Raw genomic sequence first — 15,447 nt, 5'->3', positions numbered from 1 at the left:
GATGTCAGGTGTGAGTGATTGTCAGTAATTGCCTAACTTCGCCTGATCATAGTAGTGGGACATGTCAGGTACACTGCTCGGGTGCAAGTCTGTTTTCTCCCAGAGCGGGCTCTCCATGTGAACATGTTTGAGAAGGAAAAGGGGGGGGCAAAGTCCCCATGTATCCTACCTGGTTGGATGGCGTGAAGGTGTTACAGGGCGAGGGATACTGCTTCTCACCATCCAGTGTCCCACTCCCTGAAGACCCCTCACCCAGGTGATCCTCCCGCACTGGTCCACCCCCAGTGTGTGGATCCAAAGGTGATGGCCGTGTCCTGGCCACCCGAGAGAGGGATCCGTAGGGACTAGCACATGAGACACCTTCCGGTTTCTCACAGAAAGGAGTGATGACATCCGTTAATTTATCATGCAACCTAGACATTGGTTTCGTATATACCAGCCGTACCCATATCAGGAAATCCAACCCATTGACAAATTGCTGCAGGGTCTCATACAACCAGTACCATCTGACTGAGTCGACTGCTTTAACAACATCTAGTGAGGCAATGGCAAAGTCCAGATCCAGGTGTCTGGTGGTACAGTCCCCTCAGTTTCCACAAGGTGTTCCTACCAGGAACGTACCCAGTCTGATCTGTGTGTACAAAGTGCCAATCACGTTCTTCAGTCTTTCTGCAAGCAATTCCATGAGGGTCTTACAGTCCTGGTTGACCATGGAAAGGGGTCGATAAAATCTGCAATCTAGCAATGATTTATTGGGTTTAGTATTGAGACTATTCTCGATTCCCTCAAACTCTGTGGTAGCATGCTGGTCTCATAAGCCTCTTCTAGCACCTACAGGGGTCTAGGGGCCAGTACCTCTGCATACTCTTTATAGAATTTCCCTAGAAATCCGTCGGCCCCTGGGGATTTCCCAGACAGTAGTGCACGTATGACAACTAGAAGTTCCTCAACAGAAAATGGGGCATCTAGCATTTCTCATTGTGCCTTCACCAAGGTGAGGTAGATTGATATCGGATAGTGTTTCCCTAATGTCAGAATCACTAGCCTGCGCCACTGATGAATATAGACTCATAATATTGATAGAAAACCTCATTACTCTCGCCTTGTGCTTGCCTAGTGACCCTTTTGTCATCATGTATAGTGCTGATCATTTCCCCTTTCCCTCCCTGCTACACAGCCATGCCTAAAGCCTACCTGGTTTATCACCCTCTGCTTCTGCATGTGTTTGGTGAAATTGAAATTACCCAACCGATCCCCAGTCCGCAAGGCACTTCTGCTGCAATGTGACCAAATCTTCTGCCTCCGCCCCTGCGCTCAGCGGATTCAATCTGGGTCTCAGTTCTGGCTATTGAGTCCAACAGCTCCCTCCGGGGACCACCCATTTTACCTATTTTACTTATTGCTTCTCCTCTTATACTGTATTAAAGGCTTCCCACACAGTGCTGGTCCTACACACTGCCTGTGTTGGTATCAAAATAACTGTCTACCACTTCCCCCAAATATTCTCTGAACCCATCATCTAACATCGCTTCCGCCCACAACCTCCAGGTAGGGATTGGGGCCCTACATGATCTCCTCTGCCATGTAACTATCAGCGGGGCATGGTGAGAGAGAACCCTAGCCTTATAAGGAACATCAATAAATTGTCCCAGGATCACCCGCCCTGTCAAGATGTAATCAGTGCGGGTGTGTACCCTGTGTAGTGCAGAATAGTATGAGCAGACGAGATACTTCCCATGTGTCAGCCTCCATATAGCTACTAATTTGAGGCTCCGCAACAATGCCTTTAAAGCTTTAGCTGGGGGTGCAGGCTTCTGATAATTTACTATCGGATCTGTATACAAGCCGGTCCAGGGTGCAATCGAAGTCCCCTCCCATATTCACAGTTTCTGTCTGTGAATAGATAACCTCCAGTAAAGTGGAGTAAAAAAAAGGCTGTGGCACCATGATTGTGAGCATATGAGTTTATAATGCATACCTCCTTGTCTTCCAGGAACCCGTGCCCTAACACCATTCTGACTTCATCATAACTTTTAATATCCAACGGTTTGAAGGGAACAGTCATTGCCTTTCACACTAGGACCCCCCCAGCATATGCAGAGAAGGGAGAGCCATACAACTTCCCGCCCCACTTCCTGGCAATCAGATTTTGCTTGTCTCTAGAGAGATGGGTCTCCTGAAACAAAGCGATTCCTACCCCCATCTTGCACAGGTATGCGTGTACCCTTATCCTCTTAGTAGAACTATTGAGACCCTGGATGTTCCATGTTACAATCAACACGTTACTCGCCATGCTCCATGTTTTCCGGGTCTCGTACTTCCCTAAAGACCACCGCACCCCACACCTTCTACCATACCCGGCACTTCTCCCTCCTTCTACTGCAGACTCTCTCCCAATAATAGGCCAGGGTAATTGCAGTATGTCAGAGGTTTGTTCCTCTGCACACAGGAGGAAGTTAACGAGAAGTGCAGACAACATCAGCCACTGTGACAACCACATGTTCCAATCAACTTAAGGGTTCAGACCATACGACAGGACCAAGAAAACAAACCATAAAAACAATGCTGTAAAAGAAGAGAACAGAGGGAGAAAGAGCCCAACAGGCAAACACACACTTGAACCAGTGTAATACTAGCCCAATGCCATACATCTTAGTCAGACCCAACTGGCTCCCATACCCACCCCCCCACCTCCCACGGGGCGTACGGCAGTGGAATGCCTTGAAACTGGCATCCAAATGTTCAATGTCTGCAGCAATGTAGCCACAGCAAATGCAGCAGCCGCAGCAGTCCTCAGTTTCCGCTGCTCTGTTCACCTAGCCAGGCGATGTAAGTATCAGGCAGCAGTCTGCACAGCTTCAGGTCAGTGGTTTTTCCTCATATTCATTTGCCTCCACATGTGATGACTACCCGTCACCCGCTTCAAGAACCCCTCCTCACAGCCCCATTCTTTTGCCCCAAGCACACAATTGAGGGACTGCTCATGACGCAGCGCCCACTCTGGGGGCAGAGCGGCCAAAGTGAAGGATTCGAAGGTACAGCAGCTCAGGGGGGGGCAGCAGCACTCCTAGCCCCCATCGGCGCAATAAACCCAGCACCAGGATCCCTGTCCTTCAGGGTCTCCACTGATTTCAGGGGAGAAACAGATGTACTCACTGTGCCAATCCAATCAGCACAGCAGAGGTATTAATTCCCAATGGAGAGGGATCTCCTCACTGCTGCTGCCACTCCATCTGCAATATAGGTGTGTTGTTCTCCTGTTTTCAAAATTGCATTGTGAAACCTAGATTTTTTTCCCACTATTCAGGACTCTCAAACTTAGGTGTGTTTTTTTTTCTCCTGTTCTAAAAATTGTATCGTGAAAATATTTGAAATCTGTCCAATTGTCCAATTGTTCAACCTATCTCGCCTCTCTCGCCTGTGTGCACCCTGTCCTGTGTCCTCTCCCCTTCCCTCTCCCTTCCTCTTATCTCCTCTCCCTACCTTCTCTATGGTGCTCTCTGTCTCTCCTATTTTCTCTAACTGCTTCTCTATCGACTATCCTGCTCTCCTCACAAAATCTGGTAGGAACAAGTTTAAAAAGGACATCCTGGTCTCCAACCTAGGCCTCCCTATCTCTGACACCTATACCAGTGCCTCCTCCAGAGAAACTTTCACTGACATCCTCTTTGTCGGTCCCTCGCCAGACCTATGGACTCTACATATGGTCTCTGTGCTCTCTTCCTCGCCCATTATTGGTGGAACTCCTGGCCTCCTTTCACTCCTCTAAGGTCATCATTAATATTTATGTGAATGGTACCATCTTGGTCCAAGGCCCTCTAGCCAACCTTCTCCTCTTCGATATACACTTCCCACACCTCATCAATTTCCTTCCTTCTCCTCCTGTTCCCTCTGCCCCCTCAACGGCTTCCTCGCCTCCCGCTGCTACCTCCTCCTTGGCTACCTTGCCCTCTCGTCCTTCCCTTTCTCCCCTCCCCCACCCCTCAGGCTTCTTCTGCACCTCCGCAGGGTGTACCTCTGATTTATACCCCTCCCCGGAAGTCTTTCAAGGACAGCAACCTTCTCCATATTGCCACTCTAAACACTAGCTCAGCTGTCAAACACTCCTCCGACATCTGCCGCCTTCTGGAGGAACTTGACCTCGATGTCCTCGTCTCAACGAGACATGGTTCACGGCCATCTCTGTCACAAGCTTTGACACTCTCCTCGCTGACACCTACAAGATCCTCTCTGCGCCCAGGTCCAACCGCCCGGGAGAAGGTGTAGCCCTGATCATCACTGAGTGGATTCCTGCCTCTGTCATTCCTACGCAGGCCTACTCCTCTTTCGAATGCCTCGTCTGCAGGCTCTCGCTCTCTCCTAGCCATTCCCTTACTGTGGCTACTATCTATCGGCCACCTGGTCAGATCTCCTCCTTCCTCACTGAGTGGGCGGACCTCTCCTATTCCCTCCTTGTCTCGACCACTCAACTCCTCCTTCTTGGAGACTTCAACATCCACCTGGATGCTTCCCGTCCTTCCTCTGGACTCTCTCGGGACCTCTGTGAATCTCTCTCACTGTCTATTCTCCTCACCCGACTCACTCTGCAGGGCACACTCTGGATGTTCTGATCTCCTCAGAACTTCCCCTTTCTATCCCTCACCACTCCTCTCTCCTGGAGTGATCAATTTCTCCTTTCCTCCCAGCTCACCCCCTCTCTACCCCTCAGGCCATGCCAACTCCATCACTACCACCTACCGTCTCGGTCATCTGACCCATGAAGCGCATGTCAGTTGAGGCTTTCTCCGCCACTTTCTCACGCCCCTGTCCCCCTTTGACTGACCCACACCCTGACACTGTCCTTTCCATGGCCCGCTCTGCTATATCTGATACTCTCAATACCCCTGTCATGAGGTTCCGCCTGAAGCCCAAAGACAAGTGCAACTCCTGGCATGACTCAGACCTCGTCACCCTTAAACACAAGTGCAGGGTGGCTGAGAGGAAATGGCGTGTTTCTTGTGCATCCTCTGACAAACTGTCCTGCCTGCTCCAAAGGCAGTACCGGCTCTCTGTCCTCACCAAGAAGAGAGCTCACACCCAAGCCCGCGTCTCTGCGGCAACTAACAACTCGGCTGAACTCTTTAAAATCTGCAAGGAACTGGCCAATCCTGCTGCAGTCTCTGCCTCTCCTGTCCCTTCCCAGGCCCTCTGCACGGCACTGGCTTCCCATCTCATCTCTAAAACTCAGGAATTCCTGTCCTCTCTCTCCTCCTCTCCCCTTCCTCCCTCTACTCCCTGCTCCTCCTCTGGCCCCTCTTCGGCCACCTCTCCTCCCTCCTTTTCTGCCTTTCCCCTGTTCTCCCCAGGCGAGGTTTCTAGACTAGTCCCATCTATGAAAGTCTTGTCAAAACATGTCCATCCCTGTTCCTCCAAAACTATCAAGGACCATATAGCTCCTGCCCTGGCCGATTTTCTGCAACCACTCCTTCGCCACCTGAGTCTTCCCTTCCCCCCTAAAGCACTCCCTTGAGCACCCTCTTCTTAAGAAACCCTCTGCCGACCCATCTTGCTCGGCTAACTATCGCTCAATCTCCATCACTCCTTTCCTGGGTAAACTCTTGGAAAAGCTGGCCATCTCCCAGCTCAATCACCACACTGAATCTATTGGCTGTCTCCATGATCAGCAGTCTGGCTTCAGAGCTGCCAGAAGCACAGAAACTGCTCTCCTGAACATCCGTGAAGTCCTACTCTCCAACCTTGATTCCAACACCCCCTGTGTCTTCATCTTACTAGATCTCTCTTCTGCCTTTGACACGGTCAACCATGCCATCCTGCTCAACCGTCTCTGTGATTACCTGGGTATCACCGGTCAGGCCATGGCGTGGCTGACTTCTTTCCTCTCTGATCGACCCTCCGAGGTTCAGCTTGGGTCCTTCCTCTCCTCCATCTCTATCTCTACCTGTGGTGTTGCCCAGGGGTCTAACCTTTCTCCCTTGCACTTCTTGCCCACAGCATTGGCGCGCTCTGCCCCAACTTCCAGTGCTATGCGAATGACACTCAGCTCATTTTCAGGCTACCCCCAGCCACCTCTTCTCGCTCTGTCATCTCCAACTGTCTGTCCGCCATCCATTAGTGGTGGGCCGCCAATGATCTTTGCCTTAATGCCAGTAAGACCGAGATTCTCCTCATCGGCACACCTGCTGCCTCCTTTCCTGTCACTCTCTGGCCGCCCTCTCTTGGCCCTCTTCTTGCTCCCACCTGTGAGGCTAAAAACCTCTGGGTCATCTTCGACTCCAAACTCTCCTTCTCTCCACACATCTCTGATGTCTCTAAGAAGTCACACTACCAGCTGCACCTCCTCAGTGGTAACCTTCCTTTCCTATCCTTCCCCCAGAAGCCCACTGTCACCAGAGCTCTGGTTCTCTCTAGGCTGGACTAGGCTTCACTCAAAGCTTGGCGTAATAGGCCACCGTCCTTCCCCGTGTCCAGGTTCATTGCAGTGACCTGTTGTGTTGTTTCTTGTAATCAGGCTTTTTCATCCTGTTCTAACCACTCAACTCTGACAAATAGCTTGTGCAGAAGGTACTGCCAAAGCCTCTTTCTAAAACTGCCTGCTTCTACTCTCCGCCCTCTGCAAATCATCCAGAACAGGACTGCAAGACTTGTGCTTGGCCTCAAGCCCAGGGATCGTATCTCTCCAGGACTGAAATCTCTGCACTGGCTCCCTGTGGCTGTGTGGATTAAGTTCAAAACCCTCTGCATTGTCCACAAGGCCTTCTGGGGCCTCAATACCTTCATCTCTCTGTTCCTAAATATCTTCCTTCTCGAACTCTTGGCTCATCCGTTTACAACTCCCTCAGGGTCAGTCCCTGCCCCAAGCAACGAGTTGGTGGTAGATCTCTTTCTTCGGCTGGGGCCTCCCAATGGAATGGCCTACCTGCCTCCCTGAAACTTAAGGAGAATCCTCTCCGGTTCCGGAAGCACCTCAAAACGTTTCTCTTAGCTTCTGCTTTTTCTCCTCCTCTCCCCTGCTGATTTCCTGGCTGAAACCAAAACTGCACTAGTTACCTGGCCACCCTCTGATCTTGGGCCCGGTTCCCCTCCCCCACCAGTCGCACACCTGCACTGCCTTCCTGCCAACCCCCGCACTTCGGGACTGTTGGACTGTTTCTGTATCCCTACAGTCCCATTTCCAACACTTGACACATGTTGTCTGCATTTACCCTTGCCACCTGCTGGCCGTACTTCTACTATTGTTATTTATTCTTTTATCCCATCTACTGTACTGTCTCCTCCCCCTTCCCTCCGCACTCTCCCCCTTCCCATGCACTTGCGTGATCTGAATGACACCTGGCCTAGTAGGATCTTTGTCTGTCTTCCCTCTGTTCCCCTCCCTTGCCTCATCGCGCCTTGAAACACTTGTGTATAGGCGTGTTATAAATGCCATATCATATCATATTATAACAGGTCAGGTCTGCTTCGTGCACACTTTGCAATCTCCAAGCACCTATCCGGGTGAATGTCGCAAACACGTATATCAGCTCAAGCTGTGTAGCCGGCAGCAAACCCGGGCACTCATTGCCTTACACCTCCACTCTCTCTGGCACTCCAGCAGGTTCCACGTCGAGGCCTGAGTGGTGTGCCCATTGCTCTCCAGTTGTCCCATGTGCAGTCCCTGAGGGCATGCAGCTCCAACTTGCGCGCTGATGTATCCTCCCTGCTACCTCGCTGAAGTGCACCTTCAAGTTCGTGCCTCCCTCCGTGCACTATTAGATGGATGCCACCATCTTGGTATATTCTTCTTGCGGCCCCTGTCAAAGTGTTTTATCTGCAAAGCAAGGATTTTTGTCCCACTCCGCCACCATCAATTCATGCAGCGTATGTTCCTACTCAGGAATCCAGCTCCAGGATGAAATTAGCTTCCGTTTTAGCGTGGATTTAGACAGTATCATGCAGGAGCACAGAGAAGATGCTGCTCACTTCATGGCTGCAGGCCACGCCCCCGGGGGGAAAGGTTTTTACTTTCTATAATGGGCAATACCCTTTGAAGTGGATTAACCAAGGACACCTAGCCCTTCCAGGGCTATAGAGTAAATCAATCAATGCCTTTTTGTAAGGATATAATTGGGTGACCAACCAGAATCTTAGATGTAACAATGCAGGCAATAATGGTGAAACATAGTCAATTCATGTGAGTCCTTCTTCCATCTTGATTGGTATTCGTAGTACTTTCCCGGTATTCAGACTGCCTAGTCTTTCACAGTGAATACAACTCTGGCACCTGTGAAAAGGGATTATTTATGTGTTTATGTATAATACATTGATAAGACACCCTCTCTGAAATACAGTTACTTTGTGGCAATTCTGTAACCAAAGCAGTCTTGTATTTGTACCAAATAGGTTTTGGCGGAACAGAGCACATTAACCATGCCAGTAAATTTGTCATAAAATTGATCAATCTGGCCCCACCAGGTGGCTGTTTCCGCCACTCAGAATATCACCAAGCCTAGAGTTTGAGAAATGCCCTGTATATGGAAGACACCAGACAGGAAAATTGGTAAACTAGCTAGGCCTTACATGCTTTCTGCCTATCAGAATCTATGCATCTGATTCATGTGTTGCTGGTTTGTTTAGGAGAAGTAGGAAACCAAAGCTAGACCCTTTCTATTTGCCTATCTGAGTCATAATATCATATCCCTTCTTAAAGATATGCTGTGCTCCTATGTCAAGCTCTCTCAGGCTATGTAATATTTAATTTAACACATGTCAGTGTTACCGCCCACCTGTATGAAGCTTACTATATTAAATTCGGAACATCTAGTTGATGATTGTTAATATACTGATATTGAATACGAACATAATGACAAACTCATCAAATAATTTACCAGGTTAGCTCATAGTTATGTTGAATAATTTTTGTATAATGAAGCTCATGCTTTCGGTGTTCTGTAAATCTAATCCTGCAGATCAGTTTCATTTGAAGGACTAGTTATATGAGAGTCCTATGTGTGACTTTTGCTTGTGTCTTCAGTCTGTGGAGCTCTAAAGAATTGTTCATTTCATTTTCAGGCTGGTCATCAAAGATGGTGGGAGCAAGAAATTCCAGTAAATGGCAATATCCCAAAAGGAGAATTGATCACAAACAATTTGACAGAGCTCATTAAACCGGAACCATATGAAGTGCGCTTAACTCCAATCACGAGATTCGGGGAAGGAGATTCAGCCATCCGTGTCATCAAATACAGTGGTAAGGGGGTTTCAAGCAAATGTGTGTTTCTATTTTTTTTGTATAATGAAGTATTTCATCTTGCAAATGTGTATCAACGGATTCCAAGTAGTCCGCTTCAAGTGTACATAAACTATTAGGAGGAAACTCATAGGGATCATGACAATGGGATATATGTTTGAAATCAGCTTCATTGTTGTGACAGTGCACAGTTTAAAACATCTCACGCCTTACTCTGGAATTGGTCTGTGGTTGCACAGATACGAGTGAACAATTATATTCTGAATTAGTAACTCGGCGAGAGACAATCAGAAGGCAAGAGCCATTCTGATTGGCTCTCGCCAGGTCACTACCCGGCCGGGATTCCCTTCATCGGGATTCCACGGCCTTTGTTCCCGGCGGGGGGCGTGGCAGCCCCTCAGCCAATGAGGAGGCTCGAAGCGGGGCCATCCCCGCTCCGAGCCTCCCCGCGGCTGAGAGGCTGCCTTCGCCCCCCGCGGGGGACTCGGGTAAGGATTTTTTTTTTCTAAATCCCCACCCCCTCCCTCCACTTACCTTCTTGTTCCTGCGTCCCCGGCGCAGGACGAGGAAAGCCTACAGCCGTGTGGAGACTCGAAGCGGGGCCATCCCCGCTCCGCGCCTCCACACGGCTGGAGGCTTCCCTCGTCCCCGCCGGGGACGCAGGTACTTTTTTAAATTTTTTTTTATTTCCTCTCCCACTCCCGCCCTCCCAACCCCACTTACCTTATTTTTGATCCTTTTTCTTGAGCGGACGCGCTGGGAACACTTGTGTTCCCAGCGTGTCCACTCCCGATGCCCGCCATGGAAAGGGAAAACGGACTCCGTTTTCCCTTTCCATGGCGGCAGCCATTTTCTTGGTCGTTTTATTTTGTCCTGAAACGCTGCAGCGCCGAAACGCCGCAGCGTTTCAGGACAAAAAAAAAGCTTTTAGTGCCCCGGTGACGCAATTTTTGCGGGCCGGGGTACTAATAGCAATAGAACCCGAGCGTCGGAGGCATTACCGTCTCAGGTAATGCCCCGGGGCCCATAGGTAAGCCCCCGACGCTCTGGTTCTATTGCTTAAGTATGTGATCTGCCGCGAGGAAAAAGAAGTTCCTCTGAAGTGCCTGAAGGAAATGCCCACATTCTTTGAGGACTCAACAATGAATCAGAACCATGTGAATTGGCAAGCATGATTAAGGGACACATTGAGCCGGTATGGTGCCAACACTAAAAACAAGAGGTAGTTCAAATACCTCTCATTTGTTATTTCCTCCTAATTGCAGATTAGGATTGCAGGTTTATTTTAGACATGGGTTAAATGCAAAGTACTAAATGAAGTGCATACGGGTTTTATAGCGTGTTGCATTCACCTGCTAAGCTTGAAAATGACATTCTACAAATGCTTTCTAGTCCCTTATTTTTATTTTGTTACTTCGTTTTTACATTGGAGGTTTTATTAAAAAATGAGAAGCCTAAAGAGAGAGAGAAAACAAAGAACTAAATACATTTATTACATTGAAAAAGGTGAATAGTGAATCATTTTTGAAAATATCCTGATAGAATGTTTCCCAGTTTTTACAAAATGCTCCTAGTTGAGTCTTACCTTTTAATCCACGAGTGTTCTTTCATCATTACTATTTTGTAGTGATAAAAACGTCATCGTAAGGACAAGACTTGGTTTAATGTTATGTCCACAGTTCAGTAGTTGAATGGGGTAGAGGTTCAAAACCCAACCACCTTCTCAGGATCATTATCTTTGCCAGTGAAAAGGGCCTATTATATAGAAGCACATCTTCCCTGCATAGCAAACTGATACCCACCCTGCATACATCTTTATAAAGTTGAGCTGTGGTCTTCTCCTGGATCTGGTCTATCATGCTGCTTATAAAAGCGTCGGGTGGGCTTTTACAGTGCACTTGTTTATATTAAATTTGTAGTCAGATTCTTAAATATGACAATCTCTCTCTCTCTCTCTCTGAGATTATACTCGCAAACAATATTTAGTTTCCCCATTTGTGGGCGAGGCGGGTTACTGTGAGTGTGTGTACATTGGACTAAGTGGGTAAGCATGCGAGAGCAGAGTTTCCACAATTCTAATGCCCTCTACCCAATGATCAATTCAAAATTTGGACGACTGCAATTGAATTGGCTATTTAAGCATTTACGTAATTGGGAGTTTTCCTATGCAGCCAAGAGAAAATAATATATGAGAAGGTGCACAAAGGACGCCTTAATGCTAGATTGTCGATATTCCCAGCACGACGAGCAAGGTCAAGCTGCATTCCTCATTCAGTGAAATTATATTTTGAATTACACCTCCTGCATCTCTTCTCTCAGACAGAAGTGTGCCTGCATCGTCGTTTGTATTTATTTGAACAGGTATGCAGAGAAAATTCAGAAGTATTTTAATAGGAGTCCTGTTATTGTTCACGAAATGAAGGTTGATTGTAATGGAGGTATAATTAGCTATAAAATCTAAACAGAGCGCATGACTGTGATATTTAAGCAATATGCCCCGAGCGGCGGGGGCATTACGACTCAGGTAATGCCCCATGGCCCATAGTTATAGGATCGAGCAAAGCTACCCAATAGTCCCCCTGGGGATGGCCCAGCTTTGAGCCTCATCATTGGCTGAGGAGCTGCCAGGCCCCCTGCCGGGAACAATGGTCGTAGAATCCCGGCTGAGGGATTCCCGGCTGGGTAATGCCTTGGCGAGGGCCAATCAGAATGGTTCTTTCATTCTGATTGCGCCCTCGCCGGTTACTAATTATGGTTCACACACTAAGGCAGTCCATCCTCCCGGTACAGCTAGGAAATAAAAAACACTGTGGTGGCACGGCTCGTGGGAGAGGTCCTGCTCGGACAAGGGTAGCCGTTCTCGCCATGCCCGTTCCGGGTCCCGGTCCTCCACGCGCTCGAGACCGCGTGATCCTGTGCCGTCTTCGAGGAAGATGTCGACGCTTGTGGCGCCGAGGTCGTCGACGATGTCTCTGGAGGCTCCGCCTCCGAGGGGGTCGTCGACGCTGTCGGCGCCTAGGTCGTCGACGATCTCTCTCGAGGCTCCACCTCCGAGGGGGTCGTCGACGCTGTCGGCACCTAGGTCGTCGAGAGACACACTCGGAGCTCCGGCTTCGAGGCCTTTGTCGACGCCGTCGATGCTGACGCCAACTCTTGAGGCGGTGGTGTCGGACGGGCCCGTGGCATGTGGTTAGCCCCTAGAAAGGCTCTGGCTAAGGTCAGGCATAGCGTTGGTCCCCAGATGTCTTCCTCTCACCGCCTGGAGTACATTTCAGAGGGTGATGAAGGCTCTGATGAAGGCTTGGTTCCAGTTACGGTGCCAGATGAGCTTCTCTCAGGCCATAGCCAATTTGATGACCTGAGGCAGTCACTGCATGATGCCAGTGGACTGGACACCTCTCCGGAGGTGGAGTTTTGTAGGCCAGAGCCTGGCACTCATGCCGATTCTTTGTACCGGCGCCTTATGTCTCGGGTCACCGAGTACTTGGGATGGTCGGCTCCCCCAGGGGAGTTCGTTCAGGATGATCTCACGGACATCCTTGATCTTGGTCCCCCCACTGACCCGATACTGCCATTTCACATGGCTCTGCAGAGAAGGGTGGAGGCGGCTTGGACTGCTCCGGAGAGTCTCCCGGCAGTGGGCAAGTCTTTGTCGTGAAAATACCGTCCAGCCAGTAGCGACCCCTGCTACTTGTCCAGGCACCCCACTCCTGAGAGTTTGGTGGTGCAGGCGGCTACGGCCCTGGCAAAGCAGGCGTCGTATCCTACCATCCCTCCGGATAGGGAGGACAAATGTTTTGACGGCTGGGCGAAGAAAGTGTTTTCTTCAGGGGGTATGGCGCGTCAGGCGGCCAACTCTGTATGTGCCTTGTCTCATTTCACACACACTCTGTGGAACTGTGTTGCATTAGCGGCTGAACATATTCCCGAAGGGGACGAACGAGATGGTTTCCTTGCTATGGTTTAGGATGGCAAGGATGCCATGTGTGAGGCCGTTCAGTCGGGTTTGAACATGGCAGATTGTGTCAGCCGGTCCATGGCGGCGAGCACCGTAATACGCAGGTTTGCGTGGTTGCGGAAGTCTGGGTTTGCTCCTGATGTGCAGTCCCGGCCCCTCAACATGCCCTTTGACGGTGAACATCTTTTTGGCAGCAAGGCTGACGAGAGCCTTGAGAGGTTGCAGACCTCCAAAGCTGCAGCGAAGTCATTGGGCGCTGCAGTTCGACAACCTCCGCCTTTTTGTCCTAGGGGACAACAATGGAGGGAGGGTTCCTTTCGCTATTACTCGTCCTTCAGTAAAGCGAGAGGAGCTATCAGTCAAAGAGGCCACCATAAGAGTGCCAGAGGTGGAAAACGGGGTATTCGAGGTGCCAAGGCCGCTTGGGCAGTTGCCTCTTTGCCCTCAGGCAACGCCACAGCCGCTACCAATCAGTCATGAGGCCAGTTCCCATGGTTCGCCAGTTGGGGGAAGGCTGGCGCAGCATCTTGTAGAGTGGCGTGCCATTACTTCAGATGTGTGGGTTCTGGAGATCATAACCCATGGCTACTATCTTCCCTTTCGGCAGAGGCCTCACGACAATCCACCTGGGAACCTCTCTTTGAAGAGTCCGGATCCGCTCCTTGCGCAGGAAATTCAAGCCCTGCTGGAGAAAGGCGCCATAGAGCTGGTGCCTGTAGCGGAGAGGAACAATGGATGGTATTCCCCTTATTTTTTGATTTCGAAGAAAGATGGGGGATTGAGACCCATCATGGACTTGCGCGGTTTGAACAAACTCCTCAGGAAGGACAGGTTCAAGATGATTACTCTCTCTCAAGTCCTCCAGGCCCTTCAACTTCAGGACTGGTTGGTGTCTCTCGACCTCAAGGACGCTTACTTCCATGTGCCGATCCATCCCAAGCACAAGAAGTACCTGAGGTTCGCGGTTGGCGACTCGCACTTTCAGTTTCAGGTCCTGCTGTTTGGATTGACCTTCGCCCCGAGGGTTTTCACCAAGCTCATGGTGGTGGTAGCATTGCATCTCAGGAAAGGGGGGATTCACGTCTACCCCTACCTGGACGAATGGTTGATCAGGGGGAGCTCTCCCGAGCAAGTCCTGGATCATCTGTCCGTCACCTGTCACTCCCTTCACAAGCTGGGCTTCTCCCTCAATTTAAAGAAGTCCCATTTGACGCCAACAGAGCGGCTCCAGTACATCGGAGCAGTGCTCGACACATCCCTGGGGCAGTGTTTTCCTCCCCAGGTGAGGGCTCTTCACATTCAGCAGATGGTGCACAAGTTTCAACTTGCCCAGAATCTCCCAGCGTCCGAGTTCTTGAGACTGCTCGGCCTCATGGCATCCTGCATTCTTCTGGTGCCAGAGGCTCGTCTGCGGATGAGATCTTTGCAGTGGGCACTCAAGCTCCAGTGGTCTCAGTCCTCAGGCAGGATGTCGGACCCTGTTCAGGTGCCGCCCTCGGTCGCACAGGACTTTCTGTGGTGGGCCGTCGAAGGCAGTCTGATGAAGGGGGCCCCATTTTGGCTGCCCTGGCCGGAGGTGACGATCGTGACAGACGCATCCCTCACGGGATGTGGAGCTCATGCCAACGAGTTGACAGTCAGCGGTCGTTGGTCTCCATTGGAGTCCAGACTCCATATCAATCTGTTGGAGCTGAGGGCCGTCATGCTTGCCCTGAAGGCTTTTCTGCCGACTGTGCGAGGAAAGAGTGTCCTGACTCTAACGGACAACACGGTGGCCATGCACTACTTCAACGAAAATGGGGGGGGGGGGGCAGGGTCACTTCCTCTGTGCAGGGAGGCGATGCAGCTCGAGTTCTGGGCCATCCAGCAGGAAGTTTCGATCTCGGCTGTTCATCTGGCCGGAGACGACAATGAGACGGCGGACGCTCTGAGCAGGCAGAGCACGATCTCTCACGAGTGGGAGCTGGCTCAGGAGATTCTCCTTCGCCCTTTGGGGACCCCTCAAGTGGATCTCTTCGCCTCTAGTGTCAACCGTAAGTGCGAAAGGTTCTGCTCGCGGGAATTTCCTCCAAAAGGAGCCTTAGGAGACGCGTTCATGGTGGAGTGGTCATTCCCACTGCTGTACGCGTTTCCTCCAGTCCCCGTCATCCCGCAAGTACTGCGGAGGTTACGGAGGTTCAGTTCCCAGATGATCCTCATTGCTCCGGTGTGGGCCCAGAGGACGTGGTACCCGGACCTTCTCGACTTGTCCATCTGCCCTCCA

At 50.4% G+C, this 15,447-nt stretch overlaps 1 protein-coding gene across 6 annotated transcripts in view; it reads left to right on the top strand.

Moving 5' to 3' along the window:
• MDGA2 (MAM domain containing glycosylphosphatidylinositol anchor 2) overlaps positions 1–15,447 on the top strand; it is a 2,250,375-nt gene that overhangs the window by 1,902,298 nt on the left and 332,630 nt on the right. For 4 of the 6 annotated variants that reach the window (XM_069637393.1, XM_069637390.1, XM_069637391.1 and 1 more), the window contains exon 11: positions 9,049–9,226. In XM_069637393.1, coding sequence (XP_069493494.1) covers positions 9,049–9,226 — 178 coding nt within the window. The remainder of the gene's footprint in view (positions 1–9,048; positions 9,227–15,447) is intronic. The other 2 variants (XM_069637392.1, XM_069637389.1) reach the window with 1 other exon arrangement.

The sequence above is a fragment of the Ambystoma mexicanum genome, chromosome 14 (genome assembly GCF_040938575.1).
Source record: "Ambystoma mexicanum isolate Mex_15411 chromosome 14, UKY_AmexF1_1, whole genome shotgun sequence".
NCBI classification, from domain to species: Eukaryota; Metazoa; Chordata; class Amphibia; order Caudata; family Ambystomatidae; genus Ambystoma; species Ambystoma mexicanum.
This window is presented reverse-complemented; position numbering and strand designations above follow the sequence as displayed.